At 46.1% G+C, this 15,940-nt stretch overlaps 1 protein-coding gene across 1 annotated transcript in view; it reads right to left on the minus strand.

The window, feature by feature from the left end:
- Positions 1-15,940, minus strand: part of arhgap21b (Rho GTPase activating protein 21b) — a 48,985-nt gene that overhangs the window by 5,307 nt on the left and 27,738 nt on the right. Inside the window, exons 7-21 of the mRNA XM_083658917.1 lie at positions 13,067-14,777; positions 9,197-9,343; positions 8,086-8,188; positions 7,916-7,961; positions 6,879-7,004; positions 6,491-6,778; positions 4,682-4,746; positions 4,426-4,541; positions 4,174-4,316; positions 3,041-3,199; positions 2,741-2,819; positions 2,229-2,302; positions 1,756-1,845; positions 1,436-1,603; positions 1,080-1,185 (exon numbers count right to left, since the gene is read on the minus strand). Coding sequence (XP_083515043.1) covers positions 1,080-1,185; positions 1,436-1,603; positions 1,756-1,845; positions 2,229-2,302; positions 2,741-2,819; positions 3,041-3,199; positions 4,174-4,316; positions 4,426-4,541; positions 4,682-4,746; positions 6,491-6,778; positions 6,879-7,004; positions 7,916-7,961; positions 8,086-8,188; positions 9,197-9,343; positions 13,067-14,777 — 3,421 coding nt within the window. The remainder of the gene's footprint in view (positions 1-1,079; positions 1,186-1,435; positions 1,604-1,755; positions 1,846-2,228; positions 2,303-2,740; positions 2,820-3,040; positions 3,200-4,173; positions 4,317-4,425; positions 4,542-4,681; positions 4,747-6,490; positions 6,779-6,878; positions 7,005-7,915; positions 7,962-8,085; positions 8,189-9,196; positions 9,344-13,066; positions 14,778-15,940) is intronic.

The raw sequence follows: 15,940 nt of genomic DNA on the forward strand, positions 1-15,940 counted from the left end.
ACTTTGTGCTGAGCAGCAACAGTGGCCTCTACAAGTGCTAATTACAGCTGCTAACGATGCTACTGACTTTCCTGTTTGTACGTTCAGATATCGATTCGCCGGCACAGGAAAAGCTCCAAATATCCCCAAATGTAGGCGTGTCAACTTGTTTTATTAAAGAATACGCGCAGCTAATCATTCTTGCTTAATCAGAGCGATACACTCAAGAGCGAACACATTTCACTTCCTATACGTTCTTCACAATAGACCTTATTCGATTGACGTCACTCACGTACGGGCACGCCCACTGTCGCCATGTTGTTGACATAGCGCAGCCGCTTTAACTGACAGCCTATGTAAGAGCAGATTTTATAGGAAGCTAGCCGCCGTTAGCGTTACCTGTATCGTTCCAATTGTGTTCGGATGGTGACCTGCGTTACACACGGCTGTAGTAATGACAGCAATAAAGTCCCCGTGGTTTGTTTCTATCTCTACCATCCACAGACGTGAAGGGAGCGACACAGAGGATATGTCAGCAGCACAGGAGATGTGTGGATAGTTAGGAGAGACAGGTGAAACTTTCTGACAGCTCCTCACAGCAAAGTCTGTTCACCTCGTTTTTTCTTTTGTTTATTATTACAGGCATTAACGGCAGCATACAAACAACTACTCTGGGGTTTTTATTGCTGTCATCACTATCGCTATTTTGTAATGGAACAGAAACGACAATAAGGCCGTTACTATAGTTGTCAGCTGCAGGACGGTATGTCAACAATATGGCGCTGTCCGGGGTTAGCGAATACGGTCTATAAAAGTGACCTGTTAGTTTGTCAGAGTGGAAGGACAGAGGCATGCTCCTGCATATTAGAAGTCAGTGTACCATCAAAATGATTTAGAAGCAGTTATATTAAGGTAAAATAGTTACATATTGGGGCTTTAACAACAACAAAATCTTAACTTAATCTAACATTCTTCTTCCATGCTACAAGTCTATTTCACTTGAGATGTATTGCCTTGGCTAATATCATTGCTATGGTAATATATTTGCTGTGGTAATGCAGGAGTGCTGCTCCTGAGAGAGAACTCCTGCTGAGTGTTACCTGAGACTTCACCTGGCGAGGAGGTGGTGCGTCCGATGTTGGAAAGCAGGTGGTCGATGTTGGGCACAGGCTGAGACTGCACTGTGCTCTCCTGCTCAGCTGAAGTCTGGAGCCACAGGTGGAGAGAACAACACGGTCAGGTGAGAAGAGGGAGAGGAGAGGGAAGAGTGCAGGGGAGAAGATAAGGAAACGACGAGGATGCAACCTCAAATTCACTTTGTCAACCAGAAAGAAATCCCACATTTGTATTTGCATGTGTATTAAATTAGCAGCTCAAGTTTGGCTTTATTTATGCATGAGAGAAAAACAATAATGAAGAAAAATAGTGGGAGGGGAGAAAGTGAATTGCCACATACGACAGGGTCCTCATCACCCTCCTCCGTGAAGAACCAGTCGTATTGCTGCATGAGGTTCTCGACTATCTTGCACTGGTCCGGCATGTGGTTGACCATGTTGGTCATGTTGTCCTCAGAGGTTCGGACCAGGGTGGGACCGAACACGATGGCCAGGTTTCGAGGCTCCATCTGAGAAGATGAGGTTAACCGAAATTAGATTTACATGAATAAACCCCCAAGGAGACACTGGATTGACACGCTGAGCGTGGGATCTGAGAGGCAGCAGACAGGGACAGAGAGAGGGTAGGAGCGGTGATGGAGATCCTGTGAACTCGTCATACCTTGTTCTTCTCACAGTTTTCAGAAACCTTCTTGAGGTGAGCAGAAAGGAATTTCAGGGTTTCGTAGTGATAATAAGGCAATTCAAGGATCTGCAAAAAAACAACACGTGACAGAATATTAGGGTTCATGATATACAGTATTGCATTTACTGCTACTTAAACAAATCCCCTCATCGACCCCACTGAACTTGGCCAATTCCCTAGGCTACCCCAGTTGATCTGGGGGGGAGTTGTAGACTAGCACATGCTTCCTCCCGATAGACCAGAGGAGGCACTAGTGCAGTGGCCAGGAGGACACATATCCTTAATCCGGCTTCCCACCCACAGACATGGCCAATTGTGCCTGTATGGACGCCCGACCAAGCCGGAGGTAACACGGGGGTTCGAACCTGCAACCCTCATGTTGGTAGGCAGGGAATCTACCTCTATATAATCTTGAGAAACATCTGTAGCCAATATGAGAGGTCACTCACCAGTCTCTTGAGCTCCTTTAATCGCTCCACTGAGTCTTCCGTCCTGCTGGCTTCAATGAAATCTCCATACTTTTCTGTTGAAACCAGGAAATGATTCATCACACAAGTACTCAAGATGAATACAACCACGAAGAACACGGAAAGCCTGGGTAGGTGGCCTTGTTTGTCATCATTTTCAGTGAATTCACAAGGTCTCACCAGAGCAATTTAGAGAGAGGGAGGGAGTGATGTCAGCGGATGACGAAAATGCGTGACTCATTAACCAATGAACAGCCAGGAAAGGGTCTCGCGCTACTTTTGAATGCTAAAATAAAGCTGATAATGAACAATCTGATAAAAATAAATAAAAAATAAACTGAGTACAACACAAACTGTCCATTTTGCTGCAACTCGACAGTGCTGCTTAATCCAGAACCTTACTTCCGGGAACTCTTGAGAGTAAAAAAAAAACTGGTCCATTGGAGTGAATGGAGATGTCGTGACTCTTTTATATACACGGCTCTGGGTCTCACCATTTGTAAAAAGAGGTTCTGGAAGTTTCCGGAAAAAGGATTTCAGCAGACTACTGATGACATTGAGATCCCGCCATTTCTGCAGTGATACAGAAGAGAAGTAGGACAACATGATGTTAAAACAGTGATGATTACAAAGCAGTTACTGTGACAGTGCTGAGTGGATGACCTGTGTGTGTGTGTGTGTGTGTGTGTGTGCGTGTGTGTGTGTGTGTGTGTGTGTGTGTGTGTGTGTGTGCGTGTGTGTGTGTGTGTGTGTGTGTGTGTGTGTGTGTGTGTGCGCGCGTGCGTGTCACTCACATCTTCCTGGATGTCGATGTCATTCATCCCCTTGCTGTTCAGCTCCTCCTGCATGCTGGAGATGGCGGCGTTGTTCCCGGGGACCCTGTAGATCCCCGTGTACTCCAGGCCTCTCTCCTCCACCACGTTACAGCACACCTCCACGATCAGAGGAACAAACTGTACAGCACACACATCAGGAAAGGATTAGTGACACACATCAGGAAAGCATTAGTGACACACATCAGGGCAGCATTAGTGACACACATCAGGGAAGCATTAGTGACACACATCAGGGCAGCATTAGTGACACACATCAGGGCAGCATTAGTGACACACATCAGGGAAGCATTAGTGACACACATCAGGGCAGCATTAGTGACACACATCAGGGAAGCATTAGTGACACACATCAGGGCAGCATTAGTGACACACATCAGGGAAGCATTAGTGACAAGGAGAAACCATAGAAAGCTGATCATGTCAAATGGGATCCCACATACAAACCTAAATACCGTTTGAATGAGCACTGACTGACATAGGATTTGATACAGGACATGGGTTAACGATTCAGTACAACCACGATACGATATAACGGATACAAGTTCAATGACAACAAAGTGCTGAACTATGTTTATTTTTTAGCCACAAATCTTTCTAGTGACCACACTGGCTTGCTAGCATGTAAATACAAATTTAAAAATGTCTTACAAAAGTGCAAATAATATAATTTGGAGGGAGCGCTTCTGAAATTATGATGGGCAAGCCATCTTGTTTGTGATTATTACAGCAGAATAAAACTGAGCTAATATTCCCATTAATTTTTCTGCCCCATAACACACATTGTCACATTCTTATATTCTAATATATTGCATTTCCATATATTGTCCCATCCCTAACAGACAGACATTCAGCCTTACACGATTGCACTGTGCAGGTGGACAGACATTCAGCCTTACCCTATTGCTCTGTGCAGGTGGACAGACATTCAGCCTTACCCGATTGCTCTGTGCAGGTGGACAGACATTCAGCCTTACCCGATTGCTCTGTGCAGGTGGACAGACATTCAGCCTTACCCTATTGCTCTGTGCAGGTGGACAGACATTCAGCCTTACCCTATTGCTCTGTGCAGGTGGACAGACATTCAGCCTTACCCTATTGCACTGTGCAGGTGGACAGTCGTCCAGCCGCACCCCGAATGTGACCCCAGCAGGAGGCTTCTTCTCAAAGGGCTTCCTCATGATTCCTGGAATTCCTCTTTTCCAAGCTGCTCTGTCCCGTGGTGGGCTGGAGTCATCTAGTATAGCAGCACACAAATTAAAAACAGTCGTCTGAGCTCTGACAGACTCTCCAAACCACACATTGAGATAGCTCTACATCTCTAACTATTCTACCAGTGCCTTTACCTTTCACGGCCCTACGCTCATCTCCTGTTCTGGGTGAACCTCCCAGGAAGGCCTGCTTGATACTGAGAGACTGGCGGGAGGTTTTGGGGGAAGGTTCAGACCGGCTGCTGGGTGCACTGGAGCAGACAAACAAATTGAAAAATAAATATAAATCCACGACTAACGAAGATTAAATCTGACATACAATTCAAATGGGTAGATATAGTGCTGCAGTAATGTAGTTGACCCCCAGGGGGCAACGGTGAGTGGTACATACCTCATCATGGTGTTGTATTCTTTGATCTTTCTACTGATCAGATCCTGGCTTGTTACAGCAGCATTCTGAAACAACACATGATAAAGCCATCATCATCTCATGGGCCACGGTGGCTCAGTGGTTAGCAGTGTCACCTCACAGCAAGAAGGTCGCGGGTTCGAATCGAATCTCCACCCAGGTCTGTGTGGAGTTTGCATGTTCCCCCCCGAGGTTTCTGTGGGTTTCCTCCCACAGTCCAAAGAGATGCTGTGTTTGTGTAGTATCGTAATGTAATCTAGTACAATGTTTAATATGTGCTGTATGTCACCTATGTTGTGTGTAGATATATGATGTAGTATATGACTGTGATGATGCTATGTGAAGCCCTTTGAGACATGCTTGTGATAAGGGGCTATAAACATAACATAACTGAACACACACATATGCCTGTGTGTGTGTGTGTGTGTGTGTGTGTGTGTGTGTGTGAAAATGTGATTTCTATGCAATTGCAAAGTAGACACAAAGGTAGGACAGTATAAAACATTTTGGAAAAAACCCTTCCTTCTTTTGGGAGGTGCTGTTGATGAATGTTATATACCCTTATAGATGTGTTTCTGATGTGTTTAATTTCATCAAATATCATCAGATATAACTGCTAAGCCAATAATTATATGAAAGCTATATTTATGTGGCAGTTAGGAAGTCAGCAGTTGGTTTGAATTGTGAGGCTCGTTCTTTGGGATTGAGAGCAGACAAAATCCTGAAGGCAAACTGCAGACAGGCAGCAACAAACAGCTGAACAAACCACGCCACTGTTGACTCATTTCCTGAGCCAGCTGTCTTCTGAAGCCACAGGGAGGACATCAATCACTACTACCTTTACTATTGTGCCCAGAGAAGACAAGCCACTACTTTGTATGTTTATCTAGCCCAAAAACTCCAAACATGAGAAAATCTAATGTTGTAACGACACACAAGGTTAAATCAGAAGAAAAACACCGTCGCAATTGGGAAAACTGCATTTCAACATTCCAAGATATTTTTCTCCCTTAATTCCTTAGTGGGATTTCAAAGATTTGTTCAAAGGTAAATATGGTATATACCAACAGTGGCTTGGCAGTCACTCGAGATGTTAAGATTATTCTTCACTGCAACAAATATCACAATATATGTTAAATGGGAGTGGAACGACCCCAATGTTAAATGAACAGCAGTATTTTTGTGTATTTCCTCGAGGGGCTTATACCACATTCATGACAACTCGGACCACCCTAAGTTTCAACACGGAACCTCCGCCCCGGACATATTTGCACTCATGCTGCACTTCCCACTCGGGGGGGGACCAAACACAGGCTATAGGTTGCTATAGCAAGTGTAATGTAGCATTGTAGCTAACAATGCTAACCGCAATGCTGAATTTCACATATTGCTCTAATCAGAGTGAAACATAGATGACACAAACGCATATTAACGTTAATATTACATAATTGAGACATCAAATTTTGTGTTACAACGTTAACAAACGTCTTTATAATAATTCTGCGATTACGATTAACGATACAAGTCACCATTTTGATGTGGCTGTGACGTCAACTCGGACAAAGCGGAGCTCTGGATGACACCCGAATTTCCGAGCTGTAATTCCGGCCTGGACGACCGTTAAAATTCACTTTTTACAGCTCGGAACCAATTATTTCAGGTGGTCCGAATTGTCTTGAACGGGGTATTAGTCCTAATCCAACACCTGGTAGTGATCACAAAGAGTGAGAGGCATGCTTTGGCTAGACAAGTGGCCAAGTATGGGACAGCAGTCTTGCTAGAAGAACGCACCTCCTCATCCAGCTTGCTGTTCTCCTGAATGACTTTGATCCAGGACAGCATGTCATCCCTCCCTTCTGCCTGGAACAAGTACTCGCAGTCCGAGGTGGTCAGCCGCAGCACGTGCTTGCGTTTTGTGTCGCTGTAGGAGATGTCGATCAGACAGGCCTTGACACTGATGGACTGGGGGTCCTCGTCAGAGTGCGAGGACACGTGGGACACCCCGTCCTTCTTGTCTTTGAAGAGGGTGAGGGAGGGGCCTCGCAAAACGGCGTACATCTGCTTCCATGACCGCACGCGCTACAGAAATACAGGATGAAAGAGGTTTAACACCTTCAACTCAAAACATCTGAGTGATATTTATGACCGTTAAGTGAAAGCGTGCGTGGAATGAACATGCCTTATTTTTATCCGTGCTAAGCTGTCGAAAGGTGAGCCAGCCTTCTTTGGAAGAATCAGCGAAGATAACTGAAGAGGAACCCCTTCTAGATCCAGAATCGTCAGAAGATCTATGGCCATCCACAGCCTGCAAATGTGAATACACGAAACAACCAATGAGCGCAGGATAAGCTATTATACTGTATTCACAAGAGTAAAAACGCATCCTAAGGAAGGACGCCACTGAACTACTAAGGGAGCTTCAAAGTCTGTCTACCTAACACTGCAAAATCATGTCAACAGGTCAGTTCATTATGGGTGGTGAACTCAAACAGAGCCAAGAAACACATGGAAACCGTATAAAACACACCATGTCAAGTAGAGCCCGACTGATATATCGGTCCACCGATATCATCGGCCGATAACCGATATATCGGTATCGGCCGATATGTTGGCCGATATGCCGATATTTTTTTATTTTGTATTTTTTAAGTTATAGACAGCATGTTGTGTATATTTGAAATTATATTTTATATTTGTCCTATTTGTGTTTTTGTATTTCTAGTTATTTATAATTATTAAATTCCCAGTTCGGTTTACAGTTTCATTGCATTGATGTCATTTTGGACAATAAAGTTTATTGATAAGCTGTAAAATATCCCGCCTACATTACATATCTCAAGTCATGTCAAGTCATATCTTTGTCAAGTGTTTGATATTTGAGGGATCATTGCAAAAGAATTGTGTAATATAATGGTGTATTATATAATATAAGAATATTGGCCGATATATTGATATCGGAATTTTTTTACTTCCTAATATCGTTATCGGCATCGGCCTCCAAAATCCAGTATCGGTCGGTCTCTAATGTCAAGAGGATTATAAAACCACATGTAGGGTGTTTCAAAGCAATTACTGTAACTGCATTAACTGCAAATAGGACTGTGGCTCATTTCATTCTAGTTCCTTAAAAATGTAAATCTAAACAAAGATAAACTGCTCCCTCTGTGTTCAATAACAGCAGATCCAGCATGTAATTAACATTTTGTAGTGACTCACCTTTCTGAGGCCCCTCAGACCAGGCATGTGCTTACTGGAAGACCGCCTGATGACGAGGAGGAAGAGGGGGTGGGGGGGGGGCAGATATTAAGATGAGAGATGAGGTCAGATAGATCCATGAGCAGATGAATAGAAACGAGAGCTATGACGTGATCTTGGCATGCACTCACCCTCTCCCCTCCTCCCGGTAGTTGTCCAGACCCTCGTCGTACGATTTGGAGCGCTCTGCTTTGCCGGCGTTGTCAGACTCCAGCAAAGCATTTCTGAGTGACTCTTAACGAGTGGAAAACAGACACAGTATGAAAGGTTTATCAATGATGATCATAATGCAAGTCATGGACGGAGGGATAATGTGGCTCAGGGATGGCTTAGGTCTTCAACTCTGGGCTCAACAAGTCTTAAGTAGAGCAGAGAAGACGAGATGTTTCAGTAATGCAGTGATGTGCAGTGAGCATGTGAAGGTGGGAGTCGGTCCCTTAAGCGCAAACCTTTTAGACCACAGCGCTTTTTTCAATATACGTCCTCCGACATAAATTATTTTGTGGCAACTACTTTGACATTTTGATGTTCTTCAAGTTTTGTAATCCTTTATGCATTTTATTTTATTAGAATGCCAATATATTTATCTTTGTTTTATAGCATTTCATTTTCTCGAGTACAAATTTGAAAAAAAAAGTGAAGATGGTGCACATTACATTAGGGGACAGACCCCTACTTGATAAGATATTAATCTGAAAAGACTTTGCTGTTGGATATCGTTTGGTAAAGAACCGAACAGCATTCATCAGCTGGGGGAGATGGCAGTGTGGAAAGTGAAGTCTCAGAACACTCATTCCTAGGACATTGCCTAACTGTCCCATCTTCAAATGAAACCATAGTGAAATAATAAATATAATAATATAAAATATATAATATATAATCCCTACTTTGAGGAAGGACTCTGGGAGACCCTAATGAACCAATATAGGTTCTCAGGACACATTTTGGGTCAATCAACACAGGAATGATCAGCATTAATCATGACTACAGACGTTTGGAACTAGCTGCTCTACCAAACAGGACTGCATATTCTGTTACATTTCTTTATTGATCAATGCAAGTTAAGCAATTTCAATAGAAATCAGTCTATGCATGATGCACATTTGATAAGTTGTGTGTTTCAGTCACCAAATATTTCACTTGTTTGTACAGTTTTCCTTTCCAAAGGGATTCCTGATAAGCAAGGCTCCACTGGACCCTTTCTGCATCACCCTGGGATCATGAGAGACACCCAACCGTTACCTTGGTCATGTGACAGCTGACGACGAATGGGAGGGCACGGGGAGGCTGGACTGGGGGGAACTGTAGTTATGGATGGAGCAACACATATGACAGCGGAGGCGGGAATAGGAGTGGCCTGGCGGTCCACGCTGGGGCTGGCTGGCTCATCTGTCAATCACAACAGCACACACAGAGAGAGAGAGCTTATATGCAGCTTTCCTCACATGATCCATCCATATACCATATTGATTAGGCCTGATCCATCCATATACCATATTGATTAGGCCTGTTTTGCTAGATTGTAACAAATAGATTTTATTACAATTTATTTGCATATCAACAACTTGGGTTACTGTCAGCTGTAGTAGCATTTAGGAAAACTAACAGTCCTTCTTAACCCATTGATACCTGATGCAGCATTTGTGTGTGTATGCCTTTAAGACCGCGAACCGCGTCACGCGGTCTTCAAGGGATATACACACACAAATGAGGGATGTACACGCAAATGCTGCATCAGGTATCAGGTTGATGAATCATCTTTTGACATGTTTTTGAGAGAGGAGGAAGTTCTTCTTAACTCTCAAGTCCCGCCCACTCTCGGCAGTCCACGCCTGAAAAAAGCCTGAGCACAAAGCTGCTCTCTGCAGCCGAGGGGCTTCTGGAGCTAAATTTAAAAGGCGAGTGCCCTAGTTCCTGTTCCTGTTCCAGCCTGTGCCCAACTCTCAAACGGGGCAAAGCAAAAAACCTGAGTGTTTCTCAATGAAGAAGGTTAGCTAGCAGGTTAGCCTATTCACATTCCACCCATCATCACTCAGCCGTAACAACAAAAAGTAACTCATCTTTATTTACTCTCTCCAAAGTACCAGATCACTAAACCCTTCTAGTTTATGTTACACACATGGAAGCACATTGACGATCTATAACAACGTCCATATAGCACAAAATGCCAAAGGTAAACCGTGCACTGCATATGAGGCGTACACACCTCAAAGCCAAAGGAATGGAACAACATACCAGGTTCCTCCAGGTGCAGGTACCGACGTTCACAATCCTGACAGGCCTTACACCAGGCAACCTGGTCCAGCCACACCAAGGGGTTCTTCTGCCCCAGGCCCAACCTGCCCACCAGAAGCATAGTGAAGAGGCCACCACAGGCTCACTCTCTTGTCCCAGGTTCAGCTACACCAGGCACGTCCATTCTCGCTCTGTCTGTACAACCTCTGACATTACTCCAAAAAGGATGTAGGCCAACTACTCTCACATAAAGCTTCTGAAAGAGGTTCCGACAAAAACAAAATAATATGTTCACTGAACATAAGATTTAGTCTTTGAAATTAGTTGGTGTAGCCATGAGGCCAGATCTTCTGAGCTCTTAAGATGTTATTCCATACTGCAAGCAAAGGCCAGATATATTCCAGCTACACGAGTTTCAAAGTAGCAGCTATCATCACCATCTGAAGAGAAAAGAAAGCGACCTGTCTGTAGGCTGGGCTAAAAAACACTGACCAGAGTGGGGCCATGGGAACGCAGGCTGACCTCACATGACGAGGGCCAAGTGGACCAGTGGCCTTTCAAACGGGTCATTGATGGGGGCCCAGAAGCCCGCTCAATCAGGGCTCTGTTCCCCTGGACCTCGGCACCGAGCCCAGAATGGTGGCGTTGCCGCATCATCACTGTCACTGCCCGGCTTTGTCTGCACCACCTGGCCTCACCACAACCTAAGTGGCCTGGACCACGACAGGCATTGGGTCAGGTCATCTGACACTCCAGGACATGAGAGGTGTCTGTCTGTGTCTGGGCTTCTACATGTTCTGGGACAGGGGAGCACTCTAACTGGAAATTGTCACTTGTTCCAGAAATCAAGTCGTTGGAATTGAATTGAGCACTGAGGGCCAAATGCCTACTTTCATAGTATTAAAAAAACCTGCATTAAGCAGAACTTCAAAAATATTTAAACAACTGATCAGATGAATTCTGACAGGCGTCAGCTTACATCATCCACACGTTTGCACACATCCGCAACTGGCCCCAAACCTGAATACATACATCCAGCCCTAAACCTGAATACATACATCCAGCCTCAAACCTGAATACATACATCCAGCCTCAAACCTGAATACATACATCCAGCCTCAAACCTGAATACATACATCCAACCTCACAAGCCTTTTCTCCTCAGAGGTCTCCAACTAAAACAAGCCACTGGCCAACAATACAACTACTAACTACTACTAACTACTAACTATATATAAACACATAGGTCTCTAAACCTTTAATAAAGACAAGCAGGTCTGTGAATATTTCCCTTTGATGTGTGAACAAGAAACACATTTGAAGTTAAATCTAGTGCGCAACATGCTAGGTTAGGTACAGTAGTTGGCATGTTACACCCCACACACAACATCAAGGAAGGTTGCAGCAGCAGCAGCTACTTCAAAACAGAGGAACAGACCCAAATGTAACTCTGAAACAAACTTCTCTCCCATGGGCCAAAGTGAAAGTTTGGCGTGCTGTCGCTGCCTGTGACCTAGTTCCTCCACACCGTCTACCTGCAGAGGAGAACATGTTCCGCTATGTCCTTCCAAAAAAGAGTAAGTAGATCAGAGATGGCTGATCTACTTTACTGAGCTTTGGATCTTCAACCAAATGTTGACTTCAGCTTTTCCTATTTATAAGCAAATCCGTCTAGATTCACTCACAATTAGCCTCAGAGACTGACTGACCAGTTCACTGGTAATCCAGGCAAAGAAGAACCACTAATACAAACTAAAACTATACAACTGAAACCATGACAGTGAATGACTGTCACACAAGATCATTCTATAAATAGTACACACACACACACACCAATGTCGCATCCTAACAAAATCATTCTATAAATAGTACACACACCAATAAATATTTAATCAATTTATACTAAGGCTTCGTAGTGATATAAGTGGTAATTTTGAAAATTACCACTACAATGATGATAATTATAATATTAATTATAATATATAATTATAATAATTCAATTCCACCACAGTTTAAACTGTTTTTTGTGCCACTACAAAAGCCTGGTCCAAAGAGGCTAAAAGTGTAATTTCAGTAATCTGACTATTTTTGGGATCTGGAACATTTTGGAACACTGCAAGATGTCACGGGACTACTGGCCAGTGATGTCACGGGACTACTGGCCAGTGATGTCACAGGACTACTGGCCAGTGATGTCACGGGACTACTGGCCAGTGATGTCACGGGACTACTGGCCAGTGATGTCACAGGACTACTGGCCAGTGATGTCACGGGACTACTGGCCAGTGATGTCACGGGACTACTGGCCAGTGATGTCACAGGACTACTGGCCAGTGATGTCACAGGACTACTGGCCAGTGATGTCACAGGACTACAGGTCAGTGATGTCACGGGACTACTGGCCAGTGATGTCACGGGACTACTGGCCAGTGATGTCATGGGACTACTGGCCAGTGATGTCACAGGACTACTGGCCAGTGATGTCACAGGACTACAGGCCAGTACATGCTAAAAACCGAACAAAGAAAATTCCATTCCGAGGGGTTTAAGCTATCCCTCACTCCACAGATAAAACCAACATCCAAGAAACCCTGTCTGATTACCACCAAAGCTAATTAATAACATCTAACCAGGAAGATTGATTTACTTGTAAAACATCCTCTCAGCATTGTGCACATGCTAAATCTAAATGCATTTCAGATGGAAATCATAAACGAGAGTGGTCTGTTAATTAAATCTATAGGCTCTATGGTCAGGTCTGAACCGATTTCTATCACCATGTACAGTGGAGGCCTGCTAACTGGCTATCGGCTCTGGCTCCAGTTGTCATGACAACCCAGGGCGGGCAGGGCTTACTACTACCGACTGCTCTCTTACCAATGAATGGAATGGAGTCCAGAGACTCATCCAGGTTGCTGGAGCAGGAGGTCTGATGTTCTCCAAGGCGGCGCATGTGCATCTCCCGGCGTGCATCGTTGGGCAGCCAGCACGCTGCCACGTCCCCCGTGGAGTCTGCTCCGTCGTCGTTCACGGCCAGGATGTAGGAGGGGTGGCGCAGGGGGCTGGGGTTCTTCCCAGACGGAGGCTTCTCCCTCAGAACCACGCCGGCCTGCGTCGGGCTCCGTCCATTCACCTGGCTCTGAGGTTCTAGCTGGGGGGGTTTGAGGATACCGGGCCTCTGGGGTCTCTGTTGCGGGGCGGAGGAGTAGGAAGAGGACCTTTGCCCGGCCAATGCCGCCGCCTCTCTGCCTGCCTCGGCGAGCTGTATGGTTTCAGCGCGCCCTCTGTTCTGGCCTTGTTGGGTAGTGTGGCCGGCATGGTGACCTTTGACCACAGCTCTTTGGTCAGCGAGGGAAGGCTCAGCGCTCACGCTCTTCCCCAAATGAGAGGGTCTGTCTGAGAGGCGGGGCGAGGAGCGGGACTGGACAGACTCTGGTCCTTTAGTGTAGAAGGACTGGACAGACTCTGGTCCTTTAGTGTAGAGGGACTGGAGAGCCTCTGGTCCTTTAGTGTAGAGGGACTGGAGAGCCTCTGGTCCTTTAGTGTAGAGAGCAGGGTTAGGTAGCCCCCTCATGCCGCTGCCGTACGCAGCGGAAGGCCTGTAGAGCACGGCCTGCCTAGGGATACACTGTCTGCTGGGCCTAGTAGTACCTTGGTCTGCCCTCCCGTAGCCGCCTGACCTCCTGTCTGTGGGTCGTACCAGTTCTGCGGGGTCAACATAGTCTGTGGAGCGTGCGCGGGCTTTGTGCGCCCCAAAGCCCTCTTGAGACACGCTGCGCGGGGGCCAGTTCCTGGCATGGCCCGTCCTGTCCGACCCGCTCACGCGGTCCTGGGACGCGCTGCGCGGGGCCACCTGAAAGTGGGGTGGTGGAGGTCCGACGTGGTAGGAGCGGTCGTGGGAGGTGCTCCGGCGTCGGATCCCCTTCGAGTCCCAGCCTCCCCGGGGGGGAATGTGGTGGGCGGTGGTGCTGAAGGTGTTCTGACTGGAAGCCCGCAGGCTGTCCAGCCTTTCCTGGATAGTCCGGCTACCGTGGGAATGGATTCCTTTGTTGTCGATGTACTCCCTGTAGGTCTGGTAGGTGCGCCAGTCGATGTTCTGATGGTTGCCCGGGTAGTGGGGTGTCGGCGCTCCATAAGGTACCATGCCCGGAGGAGCGGCCGGGTAGACGTCAGCCTTCCGTGGGACAGGATATTGGGCTACCGAGCTAGGCCTCCCCCTGACAAAGACAGGGTCCATGTAATCTATTCTATGCGCTGGGCCCATGCGCCCCATATGGGCGGTATCGGGCGGAACCACCACAGTCCTCACGCTGTCGTTGCGCACGCACACCGCCGTCTGGCTCTTGGGGTACGCCTGGGGATGCGGGGACGGGGGCACGGTGATCTCCTTGCGGTACCCGAGGTCAGGAGGTGCCGCTGGCCCCCGGCAGACCGGCCCTGCAGGGGGCGACGTGTCCGTTGTTGCCTGGGCCATGCCCGCAGGCTTACAGTCTACTCGGGGGTAGCATATAGGGGGTGGGTTAGGAATGTGACGGGCGTTTCCACTGTAGGAGCTGTGGCCACGGAGGTAGGCATCCTGGGAGTAGGCCTAAGGGGACAGAGGGAGAGAGCAGTGCTACATTAAGGCGTAGTAGTACAAGCTGCATTTGTCAGTGTGTGTCATATTTAACGCCGTGCTACGAGATGACAAATGCTAACTGTGTGCGTGTGCGTGTGTGTGCGTGTGCGTGTGCGTGTGTGTGTGTGTGTGGGCAGTGCATGTTTCACCATGAGTGAGTGGAGGCGTTAGCAGCTCAGGAGTGTCAGTGTGTGGTGTTCATCTGCTCCTGATTTAGACTTCTCATGGAAATGCTCACTGTGCCATGATGACACAACATGACAGAAGACTGCCTACTATAGCAACTGAAGGAGCTTCATGAAGGAGCTTCAAACAAGTGACACAGTCCAAAATTATACTGAATCAATCAATAATTAATATAAATAATATTGATATTGAAAATATAAAAAAGGAACAAAAAAACATTTTGCCGTTTGCAAAACTGTGATTTTCAATATTAAGAGAAAACATTATTTCATGGACTGAATGGACCTACCACTACTACAAACACACCATAGGAAAAACAAATAGACAAGATCAGATAACTGCCGATAGGTTAAATAAGGTCCCCAACATTTTTTACACTTCAGATCTAGTACCTTTACATTTTTCAACAGCACAAGATCTGTCCGTTTGGAGTGTCGCTCGTGGGCGTTCTATCCAAATCACTAGTATGCATAATATGCTCCAAACGGACGCGGGAAAAGTGTGTCAGGGCCTGCAGCCATCACGTGCACGCATAGCTCAAAACAAGTATCTCCGCCATCATGGATGTCAGCTGGTTCCCATGAATGTTTTGACAGGCAGTCGCCTACAGTATGTGATCAAATAAACATGCACACGGAGCCACGGGCTGACTGCTTCAATGTGAGACACTGACACTACAAAGTTACACTCATTATCCGAATAATTATTTTGTGATCTCCCGGTAAGCTGCACCCCGAGATCTACCAGTAGATCCTGATGTACTGGTTGAGCACCACTGGGTTAAATAAGGCTAACATCTAATGTAACTAATCAACTGGCTAACATTCGAGACAGCTACCACACAAACATTACGATAGCATGGTTGTAAGACTGTACAGGTGGACACAATGTAGCCCATGTCTTGGCTAACATTTGACACGCTGAACACACAGCTTGTCATAAAATAA

The sequence above is a fragment of the Poromitra crassiceps genome (genome assembly GCF_964638095.1).
Source record: "Poromitra crassiceps genome assembly, chromosome: 23".
In the NCBI taxonomy this organism is placed as follows: domain Eukaryota; kingdom Metazoa; phylum Chordata; class Actinopteri; order Beryciformes; family Melamphaidae; genus Poromitra; species Poromitra crassiceps.